The sequence below is a fragment of the Poecilia formosa genome, unplaced genomic scaffold, assembly GCF_000485575.1.
Source record: "Poecilia formosa unplaced genomic scaffold, Poecilia_formosa-5.1.2 Scaffold220, whole genome shotgun sequence".
NCBI classification, from domain to species: Eukaryota; Metazoa; Chordata; class Actinopteri; order Cyprinodontiformes; family Poeciliidae; genus Poecilia; species Poecilia formosa.
This window is the reverse complement of record NW_006800159.1, coordinates 564141-591704: the sequence shown is the minus strand read 5'-3', so window position 1 is coordinate 591704 and position 27564 is coordinate 564141. Positions and strand designations below refer to the sequence as shown.

Sequence of the window (27564 nt, the reverse complement as noted above, 5' to 3'; positions counted from 1 at the left end):
TGACAGGTGTTATGTCATGTTTATGACAGTGTCATGTCAGTCTTTTTCAACCCCCTTCAAATAAAGTGTTACCAGATAAGTAGTATTTCTAAAGAGCAGAAGAAATCTTGTGTTTTTAAACAATAATAATATTTGTTGTTAATCTGTTGCTAAGATTATTACATTAGAGGAATATAGAAAAAGCTAGTGACGTCCAATAAAACCAGCACTATGGTTTTTCCACAGTCTATATTTATGTGGATGTCATTGAACATTTTGACAAAGGCAGTCTCAGTACTGTGGTGAGCATGGACACCGGACTGAAAAACATCAAGGAGGTTGGTCATTAAGAAGCAGTTCAACTGTTGAAACACAACTTTATCAGTATTTTTGATGATGAATTGAGGGATGGAGATTGTCCAGTAATTCTGCATTAGTGAATTGTCCAGATTGTTCTGCCAATCCATGGAAACTGGCCCAGATGTCAAAACAGTATCGCAGAGTTTCTGACAATATTTTGACCTTACCTGGCCCTGAGCAATATTGGTCTTATGTGGTGGCATTACAACTATGGAACCAACTGTATTGCCAAAGTGGTTCTGTGTTGCTCTTTATCATGCCAAAACCACTTTAGTGTCATTGACAACAGTAGTTTTTTTCAGAAAATGAATTGTAATCTTTGCAATATTCTTTTAGTCACTATTTTCACGGGGGATGTGAAGGGGTTTAGGAGCATGTTGCTGTCACAATTCCACTGATAAGCTGGAAATATGTCAAAAAGATTTGCACAGGACATACAAACCCCCATGCTTTCAAAAAGAAAATGCCTTTTAGATAAGTTCTATCAACCTGAGCTGTTCTTAATGTTGTGAAATAGTGTAGACCTTTGAGCTAACGCTGTCTGTCCAAATTTCACTTTACACATGCGGGCTGATTAGTCTGTGCCCTTGAAAACCTGTCCAGATGCTTCCAGATGGCATCTCTGTAATGCTACAGGCGGCTCTGGAACACAGACGATTTGGCAGCACTTCCAGGGTGTGTCGGAATAGAATTGGTGCATTACTGTGGAAGAGTTTCTGGTTATTTTAGGATTTGCACAAACTCATCCATCCCAGCCATCATCCCAAGACAAAAAAAAAAATTCGTGTTTTCGAACTCTGTTGTCATTTTTAGTTAAGTAAGACAAAATGAACTGCCACAACAATACTGGGCTAAAATACATAAATATACATAGTAGAGCCTGCTGAGTGAAAACGTTTTGAAATGATGCAGATTCATGAACCATGATCATGTAACAGGCAGACTATAGCATAAATTAAATACTAACAATACTTTATGTACATTAAAACAAACATTTACAGTGAATTTCTGTCATCAGTATTAATCATACAGACAATTTTAAATCCATGTAGTTAGTAGCACCAAGAAATATAATGAACAGAGGTGGGGCCAGGTGTTGATTTTAAACACACCTTATCCAACATGAGAGTCATCATACCTGACCTGTTTCTGATCCGACCATGTTTTCTTTTTCAATGAGAATGAGTAATAAAACATGGTATATAATTTAGATGTATTTCATGCAGTTCGGCTCACAGACAAGTTACATCAATGACATCAAAAATGGATAAAATGCGACACGGTCGTTCAGGCTGAAGATGTTCTAAAGACAATCGGATTCGTATCCAATCTAGTCTGGGGAGAAAAGATCATAATTGGGCTGCTCAGACTGTTGTGAAGAAAAAAATTGGTTATATGAGCAAAAAACAAGAAAAAAAGAAACGGATTTGGGTCACATTTGCTTGAAGTGTGAATGTAGCCTAAGAATATGTGACAAGACTTGAAAAGTAATATTTGCAGACAATGATCCAACCTGACTGAGCATGAGTTGTTCTGCAAAGAAAATCAAGTAAAATCTTTGTCTGTAGATTAATACAGCTGGTGGAGTTTATGGTTGCAATGTCAACTGATAAGATAGTTTTTTGTTCTGATGAGGTTTAGTTTGCGCAAGTGTCATTTTACCTACAGCTACAACCTGTTTAGTGTGGTACCTATGTGGTACAATCTGTATCTTTGACCCCAAAGAAAGGAATAAATACAGAAAAAATGACAAAAAGTGTAATAGAAGTTTTTTTGTCGTTCTTTTCGTCGTGAGGGTTCCAGCCACTCAGAGAAGGCAGCATTTGGTCTCCTTTTTGTAGGAAGAACGGGCTGTTTCTGTTTTCCCAGACTGGACAGTGATAGCAGCATGATGCGCGTGTCTCTACAGACCGAGCTGGGCTCCGCTGGCTGCGTGCACATTACTGAGAGCTGTCAGAACTGTCGAGCTGAGGTCAGTCAGCAGGAAGAAGCCACACGTGTGGGCCCTGTCCCCGTTACCAAACAGAGCAGTGGTCGTCGCATTGATTTGAAGGGGAATGAGTGCTGACACATCCTGTCCGCGCGGAGAGACACGCGGCTCCCGCTCTGCCTCACAGCGCGAGGCCAGCTGAGAAGCGCGCGGACTGATGCGTCTCTGGGGCCGGGGCGCTTCATTTCCGCTCTGAGACCTGCCCTGTAGCAGCCGCCGCAGCATCTGGACCACAGCTGGACATGTCTCTGCTGAAACAGCGGGGGAGAGAGCTCGAGCGCTTCGACGGACTGTCGCTCATCTACTGGTACGTGAGAACAAGTAGCCGCGTTCGCTCTGAGAGATAAATTCATTCTGAAATGATTTCATCAAATAAAAAACAGCACACATTCAGAGTTATGTGGGTTTGCTAGAAAACGACCTAATCATGTCAGAAAAAAGTTGTCACGACTTATCTTGCCTCATTAGCTTTGTGTTTTTTTTATTTATTTATTTTTTTTTTATTGGAGTACACGTCTTCATAGTCAAATTTAACTTTAACAATAGTTTTTAACGATGCGTCACAGTACGCAACAGAGGGACGCACGTGTTGGTTCAGCGACCAAGCAGGGGCCTCCAAAGCGATTTCAAATGGTGGCCATTTGGGGGCTACTGACCTTCTTGGTAATGCACAACAGAAAAGTGAGGTTATAGCTGAATTTTGTGAGTTGGATTTTTCAGTGCAGAAGAGGAGAATTTATCTGTCAAAAATGACAGTTAAATAACTTCAATACCCTCTTTGGTGGTGCCAAACACCAAAGAGAATTGAATTGATTTTTTCCCCCTAATGTGGACAAATACGATAGCCTAAGCAAATTTGTGGTGTCTGTCCCTTCCAAAACAAATATCACAAAATCCATAAAAGCCAGAACAATAATGACTTTGATAACAAAGAGAATCCTCAGTGTACAGTACATTCTGCCTGTCTGGCTACATGGCCAGCCCAGAATTGTATTTTGGGGCTCATTTCCAGCTAAGCCCATTGCAATGAGTTTAACGTATTTGTAGCGGCTAAAATCCTGTATTTTAGGCTACTGGTTGCTGTTGTTCCTGGTAGGCGTTGGTTTTACGTGTGCTCAATGAAGATTCATTATGCCGATCTTGAATTTGACTTATAATCATAAAGTCATTTATTTTACGTACAGTTCCATTGTCTTGCCATTTCCATTTAGAACCACATAAATCCGACATAAATGAAAACCAAGTACAGTAGAAAACCGTTTGCCCTTTCTCATTAGCAACACCTGAACAGAATCACACTTCAGAATCAGAACTCAAAATGAAATACGCCCCCTGGTGGCGATAAACACAGGAAAAAATAAATAGCTCGTACAGTATTAACAAGCAATCAGGGACAAAATAAAAACAGACATGTGATGCCACCACAGTTACATACATGACTCAGTTAGTATTAAAATCTGACAATATTGATAGATTTTTATTGATGTATTTAACAGTTGGTTGTGTGAACTCAGGGGCGTGGTGACCCCCAAACCAGCAGGTGGCCCTAAGCAGTCAAGTTCTTTCTCATGTGAAACATGAAAAAATTGTGTAGCATAATAGTGTATGTTGTGTTTGTTATGATGTAAAGCACTTTGAAATGCCTTGCTGCTGAAATGTACTATACAAATAAAATTTGATTGACTGATTGATGTTCCACAAATCCTAGAGTCAGTTTTAAATTTGTATAGAGTAATTCATTCAGGGTTTGATAATTGTAAGTGTTAGATTTGTATCTAGATCTCCTTAAAAACTGTAACCCCCCTCCCCCTCCCAAAAAAACAAAAACAAAATAAAAAACCCCCAGCTCATTTATGAAGCGTTCACAAGCTGTGAATCAGATGCAAACTTCAGATTCAGCCGAGGATGTAATTCTGAATTCGAGAGCTTTGTGCTCAAAATAATCTGCCAGATTATGTTTAAAGAAGAAAACAAAGATAAAAACATGCATTTCAGCTTCAGTCTTACTATAACTTTGAAGGTAAAAGTAGCACTATTACGACTTTTATTTACTGATACTGAATTTCCAGCTTCTTGGTAAACATATCTACCATTTTTTTATATTTACTTATTCTATTGTCTTTTTATAATTACTCTGAGATTTAAAAACTATATGTGATGCAGTAGTTTAAAATCTGAAAGGAAATGGATTAGGATATTTTGGTTTATTCATGCATCCAAACGAATACAATTTGTAGACATCAAGTTTTATAGAGCAAAAATGGTTCATTTTGGTGTGTTTAATAGAAACTTTTCCAGGGTTTGACCTGTCAAATATGATCTATGGCTGCTTAATAGATGGACCATTAGCTAAAAATAGATTTAAAATTAGGATCAACAACAGACCTTGCATGTCAGTAGAGGTAAACAAACAAAAATGAAACTCTAAATTTTAGATTCAGCAGCATTTCCAATTTACAATTGAAAATGGGACCAGTGGATACGTTAGACTAATGAAAACCAACTTGAGGCTTGTTACATCTGAAGGCCACATCACATTTCATGCAATCAGATGAGAGACATTTCCAAATAAAGTCAGTTAAATCAAATCAAATGTGATTGATGGTGGAGGTAGGGCAGATCGGAGAGCTCGGTTTGTGCTTGTGTTTTGTCCCGCGGGGCGTCCGTCAGCTGAATGTAGGTGCTGAGTGGACAGTTGAAGCTGGGTCAGCCAGGGGTGCTTAAAGGCGAGCTGGAGGGACGGGACAACATTGCTGAGCGACCCCCATCCCCATGCGACTCCCCCGTCATCTTCCAGCGTTCTCTCCGCCCTGCTAACAGAAGCCGACGCTAACGCCACACTCATGATTCTCTCCTCCAAGAAGTTACCTGAGCTCTGGGACTACTTTCTGATTTATGTCACAGGCGCCCTAGAGTTTAATCCTGATTGCAAAGACATAGACCTGGGACTGTTTCCTCTAAGGATGAATCCCACCATAAAACCATGGTAGGTGTGATCAGAGAAAAAGTAATCTTCAAGCTGTTGTCGTGATGGGTGTTCCTGCTTGTGTCTATGTTAAGTCTGACCTTAGATGATTTATAGCATGGTATAATAATGTTAGCTATCAGCAATGATGTCATGAAGAGGAGTTGTGTATGCAAGGTGAGTGTGCATGGTTTTCAGAACTGAAACGTGACTCGCTTTGTGAGGAAGGTCATGGAAGAGACTAGTCAGATAATTGGTAGAAGGGAAATTATGCCATATGTTGTTGACATGCAACATTCAATATGTTGTATTTCTGTGTACAATATTTCAGACTCGTTTCATCCCATTTCAGTAGATCCTTACAGTCATTAAGGCCCTGATTTCACATGGTGAAAATGTTTTGTTGTGTTTGTACTGTACATTTACACAAAAATAGTGAATGTTTTCTCTGACAACAGCACAATTTGAGAACAGATTCCAAGACGTATGTGTACATAGTAAGCACCTTTCTGATCTGTTTTCTATAAGCAGTATTATTTCACATAGCTTTTTAGCTTAAATATGTTAAGAAAAGCAATAAAATGTAGTTGTGATTGAAATTGGTTTTGCAAAAACCTACCGCAAGGTTTTTGTGATGTGCAAATTTGTTCTTGTCAATGTAAATTGAGCCTTTTCCACTGATCATCCTGAAGACTTTTTTTTTTCTTTCAGCTTAAATAGAGTCCAGCTGTGTTAAGTTCAGTTGATTGGACTTGGTTTGGAAAGGCACACACCTGTCTATATTAGGTCTTACAACTGACAGTGTAGGTCAGAGGTCAAACACTAAGCATGAAATGTAAGGAATTATTTGTAGAGCTCAGAAACAGGATTGTCTTGAGGTACTAATCTGTTGAAAGGTCCAACATGATTGTTGGGCCTTTCAACAATCATTCATGCAGATTGTGAACCAAATCTGCATGAATGGTTTTGTTTTAGAGAGGGAAAAATCTCTATAAGACTCAAAACTGTCTTCATGTTTATGTTGGAATCAGGTGAATAGCATTTTTATATTTAAAAAAAGAACGGCAATAATTGTGTGAGTCAGAACCCCACACACAGATTTATGCTTGAATAATGCAACAAAAAAGAGGACTTATTCATCGTGAAAAATTCATCTTTTAAGATTACATAAGTTAGTTATTTGGACTTTTGAAAATAGTTTTTCAGTTCTGTCCTTGGGTTCATCTTGACCATGAATTTAACCGTAGGCTGTGACAGTGGTGGCAGGTGGGACTTAATGCATGTTGACACATTATTTACTTGAATCCTGTCCTGTGTAATTTAGGCCTCTGGTGGCAACTAACATCACTTTAGTCCTGCTGTGACAGAGGAAAGCAACATGCTCTCATTAAGTCACCTGGCCTTAGCATCTTACACCTCTTTGACTGGGACCCACTATTTATTTGTGTTTTATTTAAGCAGGAACATGTTCCAAATGCAGGAGATGCACATCACCCTCAGTCTGCAGAGGGAAAATTAGTTAATCAGAGAAACAGGCAACAATCCTGGTTGCCACTACAGCAGCTTGGTATGCAGCCCAGCTAAATGCTTTGCCTGGGACTGGAGTATGCCCCCTTCCAAAGCATTCTGTAATCAGTAGAAAACTATTTACCATTTTAAAACATGACAAGGGTCTGAAATTTACATTGTATATAGGAGATAAATGGTGAGAAACTCAGAAATCTGAGATAAAGCTCAAAACTTCAGTTTTTTTTATCTTGCAAATTTTCAGTTTTGTCAGAAATGTTTATTCTAAAATTTTTTTGGTAGAAATTTACTCCTTATTTTGCTATCTACAATGACCCTAATACGCCATCGTAAAAATTCACTGTGGGTATTGTGCATCGAAGGTGGGGCCAAGTCAGTATTTCAAAATTGCACCTCTGTATTGCACAGTTCAGTTAAACTTAGCTGCAAGACTAGTCATACTTTAAACTATAATTTTCCAGAAATTCCAGAAAGTCTCTTTCCTGAGTTCTGGTACAGAACCCACTTTCTGATACAGACCCCTGCTCACTACCAGCCTGGGAAAGCAGTTGAGGAAGTCAGGCTTTTCCTCTGCCTGGCTTTTCTGGGCAGAGGAAAGCCATAACAAGAAGGTGGCTCAACCCTGAACTTCCCACCCATACCCAGTGGATGGATGTATTGCAGAAAATATTTTTGATGGAAAGAATGACGATTATTCTAATACTGTAAAACTATGAATTTAAAGAAAAATCAAGCAAGTGGATAACATATAGCATTTGTAAAGATTTTGTATCCATGTTTTCGAGACCAATACATGAACATGTACAAGATTCTTATGGATTGGTCTCTACTGCCACCTAGCTTGGCAGTCCCCAAAAATATGAAAATGTTTGGCACCATCTACCCCACATCTCCAGCAAGTATCCCCAATGCCCTGATATCTACCACTAACGCCAGGTACCTTACTTCAGAAAAATAAATTAACAAATACTTAGCACATAGATAACAATTGTAGCAAATTAATTCCTAAAAAAACAACAACAACAAAAAACCTTAAGAATAATAATTCTGGTTAAAATGCACCAAAATTCATTCTCACCAGCCATTCAAAAATTAACATTAAAAATTACAGTTCCAGGGCTTCTCCATAACATCCACTCACATTTTCTAAGTCCAAGTATCCCTGGAGCAGTCAGGCCTTCACAAAACCCAAGGAACTCAAGAAACTGTTCACCTCTGCACCTGTCCTCCATTCACCAGATCCTTCTTGTTGCTTCATCGTGGAAGTTGACACATCTGACTCTGGTGTCTATGCCATCCTAAATCTAAAGGTAATAATAAGATTCACCCATGTGAGCTGAAAGCTTGTTTATGGCTGAACAGAACTTTGACATGGAGAATTGGGAACTCTTGTTGGTCAAACTGGCTAAGGAACCTTTAATTGTATGGACTAACCACAACAAAAGCAAGCCAAGTTTACTTGTATAACAAACTCCAACAGTGAGGCAGTTCAAATTACTTAGTGCAAAGAACATCTAATATATTCATTCTGTCAAGAGATTAAATCCCAGGTAGGTCAGGTTGGCATGATTTTCTCTCTTCTACAGACCCAGGACTAAAAATACTAGATATGACACCCACTTCAGAATTCACAATAGACCTGAAGAGGGCCAGGCCCAGGCAAAAGAGGATTTCATCCTATATCAGTCAGTTTGACTGGCAGTTACCAATCTCAAATTGGAAAGTTGGATTAAGGAGGCCTACTGACAGCACCTGATTCCAGGACTGTGCCAACAATCTCCTCTGTCTTGAAGCACCTAGTAACAGAGATACTCACATTTTACCATAGTTCATGTCATTCAGGAGTGATCAATATTCTATCAGTTGTCCAGGCCCATTTCTGGTGGAAGATCCTTCACTGAGACGCCAAGGAATTCATCTCACCATGATGCATATGCTGTCAAGCTAAATCCTCCGATCGACCACAGACTTACTCCTGTGACCATCCCATGCTGCCCTTAGTCCTACTTATCCATGGATTTCCTCTCTGATCTACCCTCTTCCAGTAGCTAGACTCTGTTATTCAACATTGTTAACTGTTTCTAAAAGATGACTCATTTGGTCCGACACATCAAATTTCTCTGCTCTAAAGAACTGGGAGAGATCCTTTTTCAAGAGATTTCTTCCCATTGTATCTGACAGGAGCTCATGGTTCATTTCCCATTTCTGGAGGGAGTTCTGCAAACTTCTTGGATCCAAGTGGGTCTCTCTGGATTTCATCCACAAGCTGATGGACCGACCAAATGACTCAACAAGGAGGTCGAGACCAATCTGATTTGTAAACAGGACCCCACTAAATAGTTGCAGAACTTACTCTGGGTATAGCTTGTCCTCAGTTCTCTTCCCACCAGTGCCACAAGTCAGTCGCTAATTCTTCATAATTTATCAGAATCATTCCCCAGTTTTCTCCTTTCAAGAAAGATCAGCTAAAGTACCATTTATCCACGCAGCTGCACTAAGATGCCAAAGGGTATGGCAATGAACCCATAGGGCTTTTGTTAAGACTTCTGCTGTCTGTTCTGGAGTTTCCACCATCAAACCAGGAAGGGCAGAGAGTATGGTTGTCTAGAAAGGATCTTCCTCATCATGTTAACTCCCGCAAGCTGGCCCCCTCTCTTCATTGGTCCTTTTCCTATCTCTAAGGCAGTTAATCTTGGATCAGTTTGCCTATGTCTTCCTAGGACTCTGGAGGTATGTCCCACCTTCTATTTGTCTCTGATCAAACCCACGACATGTCTTATGCAGTTCTCCAGATACCCTCCACCTGCCTGGTACATCACCAGTAGCGTTTTCTACTCTTATCAGGCGCCTCCTCCAGTCCAGAAAATGCAGCACTCTTGGGTTCCTGCCCAGCACATCATGGATAAATCTCTGATTTTTCAGTTTCATCATGACCATCCTCAGCAACTGGGCAGATACAGGAAGAGTCAGAGCAAACTCTATTTGCTGAGGAGGCTGAGGCCTTTTGAAGTGTAGGGGCGCTGCTGAAGAACTTCTTTGACTCTTCCATAGACCCCAGACTATTTGAATGATGGAAGACCTCTTTCTATTTTATTTGGGTACCCCTGCTCTAGCTTGTTACCCAGATTTCCCACTGACTCTGCAGGCTGCTTTCATCATGTCTTCTTTACAGGGGCATGGTATTTAAATAAAGAATTAAGAGCATTTCTTTATTTTTGTCTCTCCTACATTCACTGTACTGTGTAGGCATCAAAACTTCAAACCTAAAAACGTCCCTGCTTTTCTCAACCCTTAATGGTTCACATGCTTTTATTTTAATTTGAGCTCTTCCCGTTGTCAGTGTTTTCTCCCCCTGCACTTGTGTTCATTTATTTATTTATTTATTTGCAGACACTTGACAAGACAATCGGAATGTGGCCCATCCTTCCTTGTCAGAAAAAGTCAATATGCAGTAATGAAATTCCAGTTGCCCCATTATCGCCCACTCTCTTCTCCATTCCCTCTGGTGACTATCGATTTGTGAAGGACTTCACAAATCGATAATCTGAATCCCTACCGATTTTCTCTTCACAGAAGATGTGGATTGTGAGGCATGTTGCTGACTGATTTTCTCTCAAGGGAAGTATTCTTGTTGCTGATGTTTTGTTTGTCCTCCTTAGTAGCCTTGATATTTCCTTACAAAGCTGACTGCTGTGTTAGGTCTGTGTAGGACTCAGAGTTATCCTACTCTTATTTGTTTATTAATCTTAAATCAGCACTTGTAGTTCAGGTTCAAAATTATTCTGCTTTTTGGACACAAAAAAAGAATGTAATCTTGTTTGAGTTGCACATTAAAAAAGAAACTTGACAACAAAGTGATGATGAACAAAATACTTGATAGTGAGCAAAGCGTTTTCCTCTAGAGGTCAGCCTTGCAGCGGAAAAAACTCAGACACGGATCAGTTTTTTTTTTTTTCTTACTCTTTGTATTGTGCTGGATTCTGAAAAACACGCATGAACGAACCAGATTTAAAACTTTGTGTGTGCAGTTGCACGCGCCCATGTGTGTCACTTTATGATTGGGTCTGAGCCTGTTTGATTTCTCCGTGTGGATTGGGTAATCCCGTAATCTGATAATGACACACTGTGCAGATTTAGTGATTAAAGTTGGGAGGCAAATGGTTGTTGCTATGGCTTCCAAATAAAGGAAGATGTGAGTAAATCTGTGTGTGTATGAGGACAATGTGTTTGCAGTTTTAGGGAAATGAGGGAAGTGAAATGTGAAATGTGTGTGATTTATCAGACTGATTTTTTTAACCACTAAGACATAGTTAGAAAATGTTTACATCTTGTATTGTAGATTATAGCACACAGTGCATTAGCAGTCAGACTGCTTCTTTGCAGGGTTTGATGCAATGCTTTTATTGTAATAATGATGCAATTATTTATTTCAAGCAATTATTTATTTCTTCAGGCTAACTGTTGCTGATGTAAGTGTTGGAAATAAACCAATCTGTCATATTTTTACATGTTGCAATGGAACAGGTCACTTTGGTATAAGTAGGGGTCAGCTGCATCAGCTGCCCCACTGCTATCTGGAAACTTATACATATTGTGAATTTAAGAGTCTTTCTAAAATTAAAAAAAAAAAACAACAACTTTGCCACATCGTTTAAAAAAATCTTCGTACACACGGGATTGGTTTCAGGTTTCATCCAAATGAACTCACTAATCTGCCCCTTAATGTTGTTTTAAACATGCCAAACCATTAGAGGGCAGTGTGGCGCAAAACTAAGGCCTATGTCAGCCAATCAACCGCAACTTCCTGTTAGGAATTAAACATGGTGCCAGTAGGTTAATTTGTGTCGACATATATACTTTTAAGTAATGTGTCAGATTATAAAGTTATTAAAACACAAGACTGTTGATTGAGAATCATGTCAGTGACAGTAGGTAGATATATTAGCACATTATTTGTCGCAGACCCTAATCTGTTTTCTCATGTAGACACACAAACATAAACACTGAGTTTTCTCAAATCTCCATTTTGGCCAGTTTTTATGATTGATTGATTGATTGATTGATTGATTGATTGATTGATTTATTTATTTATTTATTTATTTATTTGGTAATATTATATTTGATATTTGTGTGGATGAAAGGTTAAAACCCATAAACATATTTTTTTTCCCTGAGATATCTGGCCATGTATGAATTAGGCATAGGACATTCCTTATCTTACACATTGTAAAATGAGCATTATCTAATCCTCATATAATTTGCTTTCATTAGTTATTATCGAGCAAAATTGGTTTCATAACTACCTAATTAAAATTTTCATTTGTAAAATGACATTTAAGCAGTTATTTTGATATATTTTAATTTACTCTTGTTTTTCGTTTAGGAAAATTATGTCTGTGTGATCTCAAGCTAATATTTTTCAGCTTCATTCATAGAATTTATGAATACATTAATTTGTGAACATGTTTAGCAATCATTCTGTACCCACAGTTCAAACAGAAAGGTATTGGTAATGGTATTCATGGTCTCAAAAATAGCATCGTTCTTGCAGGTTTTTAAAACCAGATTTCAGTCTTTTTTTCTCTCATCCTCTGTATATTTAATTTTAAAGCCAAGGATTTCCACAACTGTATGAATTGAAAACATCCCTTCATATATTACATTACAAGAGGGATATCTTGCTGTCTCAAGATGAGAAGAAGGAAAACTATTGTGCAGTTAAGGTGCCCTGGAGAAAATTAGCTGAATAAAAAATACAGTCCAATTTAAGCAGTCACGTTGCAAATATATGCCAATAACCTTCAGCCTTCTGCATTTTGATTCAGGTTCAAAGCAGCCTGCGGTTTTTGAAAGCATCCTGCAAATATGCTTTGAAGAGCTGCTAAGCCTCTCTAGGTATTAGATAAAAAAAATGCAGGATTTCATATGTTATGTAATCCTGCAACTGATCAAAGAAAATACAAGTCACCCAAATCGAAATGTTCAATGAACGCCTTTTTAGGTGGATTAGCCCAAACACTGGAAAACATGCAAACAACTGACGCATGAATATGCAAGAGAAGCAAATGAATGTAGCGCTTTAGGTCCAAAGATGGTGAGTCACAAAAACAGACTGCAGCTTTTCTGTAAGACACAAAACTCCAGCTATCTGTACACTGAATAGGACACGTTTCCACTGTGAGAGCAGCAAGCTCAGGTTCAGGTTTCCACGTCAGTGACCAACCACACAGCTCAGCCACTGACACCCATGACAAACAACAACAGATTTCCCATAATACTAAATGCAGATGTGCCAATTCTGCACAAGATGGCAGCATACACCATCGACCTTTCCCAAACCCAGGTCTAATCCGCATTAACCTTCTAATGAACTGTTATCACTAAATTACTGAAAGTTGTGTTCCTCTTTGATTCTTAAACAAACATTTCTTTGTATTTCTGTCTAAAGCTCACAGTTAGTGGTTTCTTGTCAGAGGAGGAAGCTGCATGATCAGCATCAGAAGTGAGGGAACAATAAGGGAAATTCTGCTGCAGTCTAGAATCACATGGTGAGGGGCTCTTGTTGTTGTGGGCAGGCGGGTTGAAAGGGAGGACTGGGCAACTTCTACATAGAGCTAATCAGACATGAGATGCTGTCCAAATGGGAGATTTGTTGGTAAGGGAAAATAAATATTCAGATTTATAGTGACAAAAGCACAATTGGAATCAATTGGAGTAATAAAAAAAAAAACACAGTGTGTTCCAGCAAAAACAACTGAGGATTACTAGTGGTGCAGATGATCCTCAGCAATAAGTTATTTACTCTGAAAAATTGATTTGATTTGGATGTAATTTGATCCTCATGCAGAGCTGCAGTCGGTGTGTTTGTGGTTCTGTGGTATCCCTAGAACAGAGGTGTCCAAACATTTTGTCATAAGAACCAAACTCGTCAAGTTGAAAGCATTTGGAGGCCACATTTTTTTAACATACAGTATTTTTGTAATATTTTTAAAGAAAACTTTTTGTGCCTTTTTTAAATCAACAAAATAGTCAGACTTTTTTTTTTAAATAGAAAATGTACCTGTAATTGTAGATGCAAAACATAAAAAAAGTCTTGCATTTTGGGTCGATTGTTTTCTTTTATGAAAAGTGAGATTTGCTTTGTGAGAAAAAGCAGGTTGATGTTTGTGGTTCTAGTTATGCCAGAATTAAGATGGATGCAAAAATATTAAGAAAATGGAATCTAGTTTTTGTACCTAATATTTTTTAAGATTTTATTTATCTGTATTAAAAAAAGAAAGAAAAGAAAAAAATACCACAAAAGATGAAAAGTGTCCTTCTGCATCAACTGAGTCGGATGAGTGCTGCTCATTATTCCCTGGTTAATGTCTTGAGCAGGAACATGTAAAGTGGTAAATCTACCACCCAGCGTAATATTAGTCTCTGATTCTTTCAGATGAGATTGTTTTTGCTCTTTCTTTGTTTGAATTTTCTTCTTTTTAATCACATTTATGTTTTAAATCTTTTATAATCTAGAATATTTATAGACTGCTCTGATTTTGGGTGACCAGATCAACGGTACCGGCGGTATTTCTTTTTTGGACAGCAACTTTCCAGCCACTCTTGATTAGAATCTGTAGAATCTAAATGACTTTCTGCAGCTGTACTGAGATTTATGGCATCTTCCAGGTTTTATGTGTGTGTGTCAATGCATGGATGTAGGAGTCAGAGTTCTTCTAGTTATTTAGCTGTGAGGACTTCACAATAGTTGTGTAAATGTTGCATTTCTGATGATGAAATTGGGCTGTAAAGTCTGTCACTCTGCTGAACTCAAACACACACACAGACACTCAGTCAATCAAGTTAAATTACTCTGTACCTTAGGTTTAGTATCCAATCAATGGCAGTGTTGCAGGCTTCCTTGGATTTAAGTCTAAGCACAAAAGTCAGCATGATGGCTGTTCGTCTCTGCAGTATTTCATTCTTTTTTGATAAAATGACTTTATTGGAGAACTGAACATACAAGAAAGGAAACAAATTGTATTTAAAGTGACAGTACTATGTAGAATTGGCTTTTTTGAGCTTTACATCATGTTATAATATTGTTCCCTCATCAGAAACATACATGGAGTGTTTCTTTGATTCTTTCATGCATGTTTGAGAAATCCTCTAATATCAAGTGGCAACCATTCATGACACAAAATGCCTTGGTGGACCTAGCCCCAAGCTTCCGAGCTCCAGCTTCACAGAGCAGACCTCTCTACAACTCCCTCACTCAGCTTCTTCAGACTATCCATCCATCCATCCATTTTCTTACACCCTTGTCCCTTGTGAGGTTGGGAGGGGCGCTGGTGCCTGTCTTCAGCGAGAGATTTCAGGTGAGAGGTGGGGTCACCTTGGACAGGACGCCAGTCTGTTGCAGGGTGACACAGAGACAGACAGGACAAACAGCCATGCACACATCCTAACAGTCATGTTTTTGGACTGTGGGAGGAAGCCGGAGTACCCGGAGAGAACCCACGCATGCACAGGGAGTACATGCAAACTCCATGCAGAAAGACCTGGGGCCGGGAATTGAACCCAGGACCTTCTTGCTACAGTGCTACCAACTGCTCCACTGTGCTGCGTCCTTCAGACTAGCCAGCAGCAAATAGCAAACACCTGGTAGAACTTTGTTCCCAGTGCAGCGCTGTTAAAAACACTGTTAAAGGGTTAACAGAGGAGCCATGTTGTAACGACTTTCTGAGTTTCAGAAAGAGCTGGAGAAATGTTTACAACCCAAAAACAACTGAAGGTAACATAGTTACTTGATTGTGCTACAAAATAATAGTATACGCCTGGAAAATACAGAACACTGCTTCTGTAAAAATGTGAATGGCAAAAAGGATCAACGGCGCCCCCTGCGGTGCAGCCTCTGAACCAGTTTCACATACTAGTTAGAAAACTGGAGAGAGACACTTGAAGTCTGCTGTTCTGGCTGGTTCCTGTTAAAGTCTAAGTCTGTCAACCCAGAATCTGTTACTGGAGCCAGTGAAAGGCCTCTTGGTTAAGCAGCAGCTGGGTTTCCTCCAACGCTGTGTAATCCCAACAACTGGGCAACTTTAAGAAACTCTGGCTCTACATTGGGAGATCTTTAAAATTTTCCCCTATTTACACATCAGGCACAACCTTAACATCCCCACCTAATATTAAATAGGACCGTTTTTCATCTTCATAAAGCCACAAATTAAAACCACGGTTATAGTTGAGAGAAAACAGTGTTTTTTTTTTTGTTTGTTTTTTTTACTTAATCTGGGAATAGTCAAAGTTTGAATGACCTGAGTTAAGAGTTCTGTTTACAGAGTACCTTTTTAGGATATATGACTGATTGTAAAAAAAAAATACAATAAAAAAATCTGCTGACCAGCTAATGTATTTAAATAAGATATAATAACAAATGCAAGTTTAGCAATAAAAAAAGAAATAGTTCTATGAAATTTCCATAAAAGAATGACTCCAAAACAACCAGCAACTTTTATTTAGCTGGATTGAGGGCAAAATGACTTTTGCCAATCAATCAATCAATCAATCAATCAATCAATCAATCAATCAATCAATCAATCAATCAATCAATCAATCAATCATATTTGTATAGTACACTTCAGCAACAAGACATTTCAAAATGCTTTATATCATAAATACACAATAATAAAAAGTCATAAAAGCATCATACAGTCACCAATTGAGAAACCAGAAACAAACATTATATTTTATCAAATTGCATAATCAAAATCATGAATGCACATTGTGCATTCATGATTCATGATTAATATTCCATTTATTATTGTTCAAAGCAACTCTAAATAGCTGGGTTTTAGTCTAGATTTAAAGGAACTCAGTGTTCAGCGTCTTTGCACTTTAAGTACATAAAGTTGATCCGTATGGTTCACATTAATACATTATGAAAAAGCTGTTCATCTCTGATACCTCCAGGCTCTCATTCTACTAAACTCCGCAGAACTTTCTAGAACCTTTCATTTATTTCTTTGCTTTACCTTCCAACTTTAACATTTGATGAGTCTTAAAGCCAGAAATGTGAGAAATGTTGCGCTCTATTTCTCCTGCATGTGTTCCTCAGTTTTAGGAACACAATGTTTTAATTTGAGATTTGAGTTTAATGGTTCTCCAGCAACAATAAAGGCAGCTCTAAAAGCATGCGTTAAGTAGATTTTACTGTGTGCAGTGGTGGGGGGCAGACCAGGGGGATGGAGGGGGGGAGGGGGCTGTAACAGATGTATGTTCCTGAAGCCAAGGCACTTTACAGAACTACATCTGCCTCTGGAAACCAAAAATAACCCAAAGAACAGAATTAAAATAGATGGTAAAACGTGCGTGGTAGCATAATCTGTTCCCGCTGTTTGGAGCATTTGAGTGGCCCTCTTACGGTGGCCTATATTTAGCATGTCTGCATGTCTTATGGATTTAGGTGCATTATCCTTTTGCCATAAGCTCATCTTCTCTTCATCAATTGGCAGTCTTCGTGTCTGCTTGGCAGCTGTGGCGCAGCGTTTACGGGGGGAATGCACAGGGACAATGACAGCAGCCAGTGTGTGATGACCGGGCATTCTCGCAGACAGCAGGGACATGTTCCAAAGGCTCAAAGTGCCTCTCGGCTTCGCCAGGTACGCTTTGAACGGCTTTACCATCAGTTGGGTTGAGCAGAATCTGCAGGGACTTCTTAAGCTTAAAATGAACTACAGTCATAAATCCAGTATTTGTGTCAAGTGTTTGGGTTATCTACATGTTGGTACAATGAATATACAACATTTGAGCCTTGATATAGAATTTTGAACCATTGTGAGTTTCAGAAAATCTGCAGTAAATTCAAGCTAGAGTACCTACATTTTTGTTTTTAGAATCTGCTGTAGTTGTTTTTTTGTATTGTTTTACTGCAGTGAAAAAAAAAGTTTAAATGTTGAAAGGCCTTTGATATAATGTGAAAAAAATGCCCATGATTAGTGGATGTGAATCTCTGGTCAGGACTTGCTCAACATTAAGTGTGTTTCTCAGCATGTGATTGGTTGGGTATGCTACAGTCTTTATGTAAGAACATTTGATCCATTTTTGGTACAGTAAAAACATCTACATTAAAGAAACATCACGTTTCCATCTGCAGCTTAAATTATTTTTATTTTTTTCATGAGGGGTAATCTGTTGCTTTTCTTTGGGTTCATATCTTATGACTTATGGCTTGCTGTATTTTCTTTTCTCAAGATCCGAAACAGTCGTATGGAATTATTGTATAGGATTATAATGAATTAAAGGGATTGAAGTGAAAAACAGATACATGTTAAATCAGCAGGCCTGAATAAAAAATGACATTTAGCTGGAGTTTAGCAACGCGGCGCAGATGTTTGCTGAATAGCAAATGGGAATTCTCTTTAATGGATATATGTTGTGGATTAGTTTGCAGTTTCTAAATGGAGATCGGGGCACTTATGCATTCATGCGTTTAAAGGCATCTAAGCACATCTTTCTGTGGTCTGCTTCAACAGGCAGCCAGAGCTTGCTGGAGGAATAAGCTAACTTTCTGCCAGCAGGTGGTCCCCAAGATAATTTGACTTCTCACACAGAAAATAAGATCCCAATTCCCCGACAAGTTTATAAAAACATGGGCAGAATATAAAGAATTTCCTGGACATTTTAGTGTAACTACCTCTCCCGACCCCACCCCAAGAGACAAGGGTGTAAAGAAAATGGATGGATGGATGGATTTTAGTGTAACTAATTATTTTAGGTTAAAACAAAACCTATTTAGCATTTGACAGATTTCCTATTTGTAATCCTTCTTGTTTTCGTTCTACCTGTTCATGTTTCACTGGCCTCATAGTTCTTGAACATCAATAGTTAAAATCTATCTTTTAGTCTGAATGTAGCAGTAAATAACAAAACATAGAATTTTGTTCACTAATACCCTGTTTCTTTACACTTCAACTCCCATCTTAAAAACGTAGAGATTTGTCAAGTAGATTTAGCAACCTCACGTTCAATCATGAAAAGGTGTTGATCTATGTACCAGCATAAATTTTAACTTCTAGAATAAAATTGGCACAAACACCCTTAAAATGAATCAAAAATATGAATCCTCCACAGAACAAACTGTACAGGACAAAAAGTGTTTCAAATGGCTTTGTCAGTTAACTGCACTAACCAACACAATGTTGTCTGAATGACAAATCAAATTAAAATGACTATTGGGAAAGTCAACCTGAACATTATTTTTTCAGTCAAAGGAATTTAAAATGTTCAGTGTTGTTGAACCAGTTAACAATGAAACATGTGCATTATGTGCATTATGTGCATTGGGTGCATTAGGTGCATTAGGCTATGTGTCGTATTGTATGATCAAGCCTGTACAGAGTGGAGCTGCAGTATCTTTTATAAACTATATGTTTTTACATATTGTCAAAACTGTCACTATGTCATGACAGTATGACATATGAGACAAATAAGAAAAATTGGAGCTCTTCTGCCTCCTCCTTGTGGTCCTACAGCTATCTGCAGAAATGCACCGTTCAAGGTCAGAAACAACCAATCAGAGCCAGGAGGAGGGTCTTAGCGCTGTCAGTCAACCTCCTGTATGCTCTGTTCAATGTGCTAAATGCAGAGAAACAACTTACCATTACTGGAAAACTTTTTATCCGCCATCCTCAGTGGAAATGCTAACTTTAGCATTCATGACAGGCTAGGCAATTAACAAACACCTGGTGAAACTGAGCTGAGCTCATTATAGGAGTGAATTCTCAGTGCAACACTGGTAAACATGGATAAAAGGGTAAACAGAGGAGTGATGTGATAACTTACTGAATGCAGAGCTTCAGAAAGAGCAGCAGCTTCTTAAAGAGACCAATTTCAAGGTGTTAACTTACTAAGTCAAATTTCTTTTAAATCATGTTTGATACAGGATTTTATAACATCTGAAGATAAGATGTTATCTTCACACTATGTTATCTTAGTAACATTGTGCTACACAATGTTACTAAGTGCCTGGAAAAAAGTGAGTTTAGAAGAAGTGAGAGCCTGCTGAAATCCTGCTTAGAATCCCCCAAAACAACCTGATTCCAGCTCTACAGTTTCTTTTCTGCCAGATGTTTTGCTAACATGAAATTCTGAATGACTCCAGAAAGATTTTCTGTTTGTCAGCTTAAGTTTTCTAATCATATTTAGCTTGATGTTTCCGTTGGACTTATTTTACACCGCAGTTCCAAACAAGGACTAAAATGTGAGGAATTTTGCCCGCGGTAGTGGAAAATGTGACAGATAATCCACCCGCACAATCACTTCAAGCCTCAATGCCCCGCTTTGTTGGAATTTTTTTTCCCCCGGTGACTTTAGTTATGTAAGAGATTAAACGTGTGGGAGAAGGTGGAGATGTTTTGAGCGGGCAGTCTGTCTTAGTGGAATTAGAGGCTGGCTGTGCGCAGACAGGGAGCATCATGTGGCTGGAGGCTGAGGGCTGAGGAAGCTGCTGCCGACCCGCGTCCGACTCAAACCACCGGGGCTCCATGTAATGATGCCCACCTTCTCGGTCATGTATAAAGGAGCTGTGATCATTAGCAGGTAAGAACCAGCGGGTTGCCGCTGAAAGCCTCCCGAGCTTCGCGGGGCGGCGGGTTTCACCGAGGAGCGCTCGGCTTTTCTGTCGGTGGAGGAGCGAGCGGAGACCGGAGCTGATGGAAGTTGGGCTCTGGATGTGGGAGCAGTCTGGAAAAGTGGGAAAGATGCTTTTTGCCGTTTTAGTGAGAGAGTCCTCCCCTGCTGGGGAACATGCTGATTCACAGGTGTCTGTGTTCTGGTAACCATTAACTTTCTATGCTGAACCTGAAGCTGTGTGGGTTTCCTTCACGTGGAATAACAGCCTTTGTAAACTGTGATTGACTAGGAGTCACTCCAACTCTGCTTCTTTTTCCAAATGTGGGGCTGTTCTTCCAATTAGACTAAGTTCAATATCACTTTCTGAAAATGTACATTTTTCTTATTTCCGTTTTAAAGTTACTAGCCAGATGTTTTTTAAAATCAATCAAACTAATTTTAGTTTCTGTTTTTCACATTTAGGAAATTATATTGGCTAGTTTTTCCTTTTTTGTTTTATGTTGTGTAATAAATTGTGTTCACAATCTTGTAAATGCTTTCTATATGTCTTTGGTGACATCACATTAGGCACATTTATAGAAACTTTTCCCCACTTTCTGACACCACAGATTATCTGCCTGCAAATTCCATAAATCTTGATTTTAATTACAACTTTTCCTAAGCTAGTGAAGTAACAAAAAGATGTGAAAAATAATTGTAACATTTTAGTCCCACCCTCTTAAATCTTTGAGCTGGTTCACCCGAACTCAACCTGTGCCACAGGATTTAATAGCCTTTGGATTTAATAGCTATCACTTTCCTGCAATTCTGCTCAATCTTCCTTCAGTGCTTCGTCTGGCCTTTCTCCCATTCAGTTGGATTTCTCTGGTAGATGTTTAAATGCACCAGTCAGTGACCAGAAGGAGAACGATAACATCAATTTTATGAGCTGTATATATTGAATTAACATTAATTGCCGCCTGTTAAGCCTTGGCACTTCTATCTTGGCAGTGGGGAATGTTTGTTTGCAATGAGAAATTGTTGATTAGCTAATGTAACTAACGTATACGGTTAGCTTCATAACATCAGACTGGCACATAACATGCATTAGCGACTGGATAAAATCATATCCAATTCATTTGACCTTCAATAGAGTCCACAACTCCAGGAAGCAATCACATCTCAGCAGCTGAGGGTCCAGAGCTTCTGGACGAAGCGAAGCGTAGAGCAACGATCTGGTTAATCTCAATGAGGTCTGTCTCTCATTTGTACAAACAGTAGATATCCAAGACAACTAGCAATGTGAGGATCGTTCACACCAAAACATTTGTGTTCTATCCTTCACAATGTGTACATATTGTGTTTTGGAGATTTTAAGCATCAGGAAAATGTTCACTTCAAATATTGAATCATTAGCTTAGTTTAGGACATTTTGTTTTCTGATGTAAATATATGAATGTACATGTGTTTATGTCAATTGATTTGTGTGGATTGTGTCCGGCGGAAACATCTACTGTTGTGATACACCGTCCAACAGTCTAAATATTTTATTGAAATGCTAATTCATAACATTTAGAACATATTAGCCAATATTTATTTGACCCAAGCAGGCCTTTACAAGATGAATATTGCACACTCTGATATTAGGAAGACCATATATTTGTAATATATTGTGCAGCCTTAGTGAACGTATTCTACCTCTGAACAAACCTAAATCCAATTCTTTTCCATCTATATGTTGTCAGATGTGACATTTTTAACGTCTGAAGGACTCTGGACTGATTCAAGACTTTTGTGATGTTGAACTTGTGGCAGTGTTCGTCGCCAAAGAAGTGTTGGACTCACATTACGTAATGTAATCCTTCTACATCATGTAACTGGATGGAAAAGACAAATCCAGTTTTTAAACCCAGCCAAAACAGAAAGTTTAAAAAAGAATTAGGAGAAAATCTTGGCTCTTCCTTGTGTTTACAAATCTGTCGCCAAACCGTCCCGATTAAACCGGGTAAAAATAATCTTCTCAAATCCAGATCCAGAACTTCTCCTGGGGTTAAAGACGACGTCTTTCTTCTTATGGCAACTTGTAAGATAAGTGAATTCATCCAGTCTGCCTTTTTCGAACCGTTAGCTCCAGTAAACATGTTGTGCTTACAGCAATGTGCAAGTCTGAACATTTCATATTGTCAAGAAAGTTTTTCTTCAGACAGAGGGATTTTCAGTGTTTGACTCTAATGTGGATGGTTGTAATTGGCCTCAGTCTTTTTGTTATTCTAATGGTATTTATAAAACCAATAAGGATGCAAATAACGAGGGAATGAAAATGAATCCACCAAATAATTCAAGTCAATGAGTTCAGCTGTTTTTCAACTTTCACAAGTTTAACAAAGTGCTGGGATTCTTAAAGACATTGAGTGTTTGGGGCAAAGTACTTCAAAATATTTCCCTTGTAGTTAATGTGTGTGTTTGGGCATTTCTGATATTATATCTGTGATCCTGTATCAAATTAAAATAGGAAATCTAATAGTACCAATAATTTGCATTATCTCCACCAAACTGGTGTGTGCCTTACACAGAATCAAGCACACCCCATCCCTTTCAGTAGCAGCCAAATCTAAAAATGAACCCTGCTTATCTGTGCTAACATGGTGAGCTGTCTTCATACAAAGACCTAGGCGTTGTTTGTAATTTGTTTAAATGTTAAGTTAAATCTAATTAACAGCCTAGTGAAAGAAACTGGTGAAATGGCTAAAACCAGCTCTTGGTTATTCAGGGTGTTTAATGTTTATCTCATCTGTTGTTTATGAACCTCCTCATGCTGCACTGCTGATGAGATTCATATAGAAGGAAAGAAACGTGACTGAGCTGAGTTTTTCCTGCGTCTCTTGAGGAAGCAAACCTTTTCACGTTTTGGTACAAGTTGAAGTGACTTGAGAGAGGAAGAACTCGACACTGTGTGCATCCTGAGTGAACAAGGTCTTGGTTAGGAAGAGCAAACATTTTGCAAGATTTTATAACGTTACTCTGTCATCGGAAACGTTTGCATCTAGAGGCGGTCGAACTAAAGATGAGGTAGGAAGTGGGGGTTGCGTTGAAGAGAGTTGCTTAATCAGATATCTACAACTGAATAGTACCATCCTTTCATTTGTCACATTGAATCAAACCCAATCACATCGCACGGTTTACCTCAAAATAAGTGTGTTTGCCTGAATTATGATAGAGGGGTTAATCCCCTGTAGTGTTATCATCGCAGTCTGTGTGAACGTATTTGCGTTCTGACTTTTGTATCATTTTGCATGATTGTCACACTTCAGTGTTTCAGAACATCCAACCAGTTAAATGCGAGTCAAAAGCAACACAAGTAAACACAAAATGCAGTTTTTAAATTAAGTCTTTATTATTAAAAAAATTCAAACCTGCTTTGCCCTGTGTGGGAAAGTGACCGCCCTCTAATCCTGATAACAGGTTGGGCCTCCATTACAGCAGCAGCTGAAGTAGAGGAATTTTGGTCAACTCACCAAACACATCGGAAGGTTCCTGAGCGAACATTTTACTGACACATTACAGCATCTCAATGACATGCAGGTCAGGACTTTGACTAAGTCATTCCAAAGTCTTTTTGTTTTTCTTCAGCCAATCAGAGGTGGACTTGTTGGTGTGTTTTGGATCATTTTCCTGCTGCAGAAGCCAAGTTGGTTTTAGTTTGAGAACCACCAACAGACGGCCGGATGGTCTCCTTCAGGATGTTTTGGTTGACGGCAGAATTCATGGCTCCGTTTGTCACAGCCAGTCTTCCAGGTCCTGAAGCAGCTTGTAACAAGGTGGCCTTTAGCAGCTGGATTTACAGTGGAGATGAAAGTCGAGGCAGTCAGGTGGAAACAGCAATGGTTTACTCTTCACACACAGCATCAAGAACAAAACCACAGGTGCAATTGCAGCCTTAAACAGTCCCAGCTGTGAAGGACCAAACCACCTTTAATTCACAGGTTATCTCTAATATACCAATTTCCATCTACTTGAATAAAATCACTTTTACCAAATACAAACATTTTTATTTACTTTTTATAAATATTTTATGTTTTATCCTTACACCATAAGCATCATTATCAAAAATCACAAACAATCCCCCCCACCCCCCCACACACTTTTCCATGGCCTCTCCCGGAACCTATAAATGGTGTCTGGATCCCTGGGGAAGTATTTGTCCAAACACCGAGAACAGGACACAGGAAAGACAGGTGAGTAGGTCTTCTTAGCACCTTCAACCTTAACAGATTATGCACAAACATTTGGTCAAGGAGCTACTGGTTTACCACCAGTTACTCCTTACTCTGAGTAACAATTATCCTCCCTTCACAGGTAAACACCTCATTTCCCAATGAGGAGCAGCAAGACCGAGTTTACAACAAACGGCTACAGGCTAAATACTAAAAATACTCAGTAAATACAGTTAAAACCTCTTGTGTGCAAATTGTTATTGATGTGCAAATCTATTCTGAAAGTGCAGAGCTAAGTACAGTGCTTGTTAATAAAGTGCAAAAACAGCTCTTTAAGTGTTATACAGTGACTTAAGTAAAAATAAAAAATAGTTTGAGTGATGCATTACTGGAACTACTTTTACTTAAGTAAATGAAAATCTCAATTATACAGCTAAATGATCCCAGACCATCACACTGCCACCGCCATGCTTTACTGTTGATGTGATGTTTTTCTGACATGGGGTGTTTAACGCCAGATGTAACGAGACACACACATTCTAAAGAGCTCAACTTTTTTATCAAACTATCGACCAATCAGTCAAGTTTATCTCTGTAGCACTTTTCAGCAACAAGGCAGTTTAAAGTGCATTACAACACAAAAAAATACAAATTTGTACAACATACAGTCAACAATTGTCAAGTTCCATCATTACACATCAAAATGTTTAACATGTCATAATATTTCAAAAGCAACTTTAAACAGCTGGGTTTTTCTTCTTGCTTTAAAGGAGTTCAATGTTTCAGCTGTTTTTCAGTTTTCTGGGAGTTTGTTCCAGATTTGTGGTGCATAGAAGCTGAATGCTGCTTCTCCATGTTTGGTTCTTGTCCTGGATGCAGATCAGAACCAGAAGACCTGAGAGGTCTGGAAAATTGATACAACAGCAGCATGTCTTTAATGTATTGTGGTGCTAAGCCTTTCAGTGATTTATAAACTAACAGTATTTTGAAGCCTATTTCTCCCAGTGGAAGGACTGTAGGACTGGGTGATGTTCTCTACCTTCCTGGTTTTGGTCAGAACACCAGCAGCAGCATTCTGGATCAGCTGCAGCTGGAGGATTGATTTGTTAGGCAGACCTGTGAAGATGCTGTTTAAGTAATCAATGTGACTAAAGATAATCCACAGAATGTTTTTCCCAGAAGTCTTGGGGAATCAAGAGGTTCTGGAAAAACTGAGATGAGTGTTAATGTTCCTTTTACTCAGCAGTGGCTTTCCCCTTTGAGCTCTGCCATGAGGGCCACCTGTGCCCAGTCTCTTTCTTATGGTGGAGGTGTGACCTCTGACCTCAACTGAGGCACACAGTTCTCCAGTTGTTGTTGTTGTGGGGTCTTGTGGTGACCTTTTGGATGAGTTGGGGTCAACTTGGTCAGCTGTCCACTTCTAAAGCTTCTCCATGGTTCCATGTTTTCTCCATTTATCTGATGTCTTGATTGAGACGGTGAACTCTCTAGCTCTGTATGAGTGTTTCATTTTATTCAGGTGTGATAAACCAGTCAAATTTTAACAAGGGGGCAATCGTTTTTTCACACAGGACCATGTAGGTTTTGATTGTTTTCTCAATAATAAAAACCTTCATTTAAAAACTGCATTTTGAGTTTACTTGTGTTTCTCTGATTAATATTTTAAAGGAAATCAGTAAAAGCTCACACTCTGTTTCACACTCTGCATGCACTGAAATGGATCGGACTGCTGGCAGTGTACTGAGATGAGCACAGACAACGAGTTTAACGAGTTGATCTAATTCTCTGTTCAGTTACTTTAAACACCCATTCACCAAGAACTGCTGCTCTGTCTGCAGGTATTCCTGTTTTTGCTTCAATGCGTTTCACTTTATTCACCTGTTCTCTGTTGTTGTTCCCCCGTCCTCCGTCTCTTCCAGGACTCTAATGGGTCCATATGGAGTCGACAGAGCTGTTCATTCCATGGAGTTCACAGACTGTGAAAATGGCCTAGGTAAGTTACCTTTTTTTTTCTGTCTTCAGCAACCAAAAACACATTGCTGTGGCTCTATATCTGTATCCTCTTCTGCTCTGGCTCTTTAGCGTCAGAGTTCTCAAAATAAACCTGCAGCATCACTCAGTGCTTCCCTTCCTCTGTGTGGTTTATGATGGGCTGCATCTCAGCCTGTCACAGACTTCAGTCTGCTCTGGCTTCAGATAGCAGGAGGACGCATCTTTCCAGTTAAATAAACGTCTATGCTGCGAAAGCGACATCACCAACAATACGTATATGTACATTTTCATACAAAGTCCAGAATATATATCATCCTGGTTAAAACTCCTTTCTCTTTATGTCTGGACTGTTTCTGTCATTGTCAGCGGTTGGCTGATGCTGCATCCAAATGAATCCTGAAATAAGAAAACAAATCCTACTTTTAAAGAGATTTTCTGTGCAGGGAAGCACCTCTGTTGTTATTGGTGTGTTTGTCTGTTTGGGGGGCGGAAGTGGGTCATGTGGCAAAGCCCTAACCCACTTAACTCAGATGGGTTAAGAATGCAGGAGCCGCTCTTCTTTTTATCCTCACTTTACTTTCTCATCCTCATGTTTGTGCCTTTATACGAACAACAAATGAGTCATAAGTGCAGAAAAACACAGTGGCAAAGGTTCGCAGTAGAGATTTGTTGAAACGTCACGCTTCAGTGGGTTTGTACTTAGACTTATAAGTGTGGTTACATTAGAACCGTTAGTGGGAGATGTGGAAATACTGGAAACTAGGATTCACATAACATCATCACTGGTTAATGTGTTAGCATTGTCTTACTCCTGACTGCGTAATGAGTAATAACTACATTATTTAGATGTTTACAGCGCTGTTAGATTGTCGTGTTGTAGTCAGAACATAATTAAAGATACATCAGTATATGTATTTGTAGAGAATAAACTGGACTTTGTTGAAACT

At 38.9% G+C, this 27564-nt stretch overlaps 1 protein-coding gene across 5 annotated transcripts in view; it reads left to right on the top strand.

Moving 5' to 3' along the window:
- Nucleotides 1–2235: 2235 nt before the first annotated feature.
- Nucleotides 2236–27564, top strand: part of LOC103149235 (syntaxin-binding protein 4) — a 61411-nt gene continuing 36082 nt past the window's right edge. Inside the window, exons 1-2 of one of the 5 annotated variants that reach the window (XM_016679787.1) lie at nucleotides 2236–2636; nucleotides 26545–26618. In XM_016679787.1, the coding sequence (XP_016535273.1) occupies nucleotides 2572–2636; nucleotides 26545–26618 (139 nt within the window). In that variant the 5' untranslated portion in view covers nucleotides 2236–2571. Of the gene's footprint in view, nucleotides 2637–17318; nucleotides 17462–20201; nucleotides 20400–26544; nucleotides 26619–27564 lie in introns of those variants that run through there. The other 4 variants (XM_016679790.1, XM_016679789.1, XM_016679791.1 and 1 more) reach the window with 4 other exon arrangements.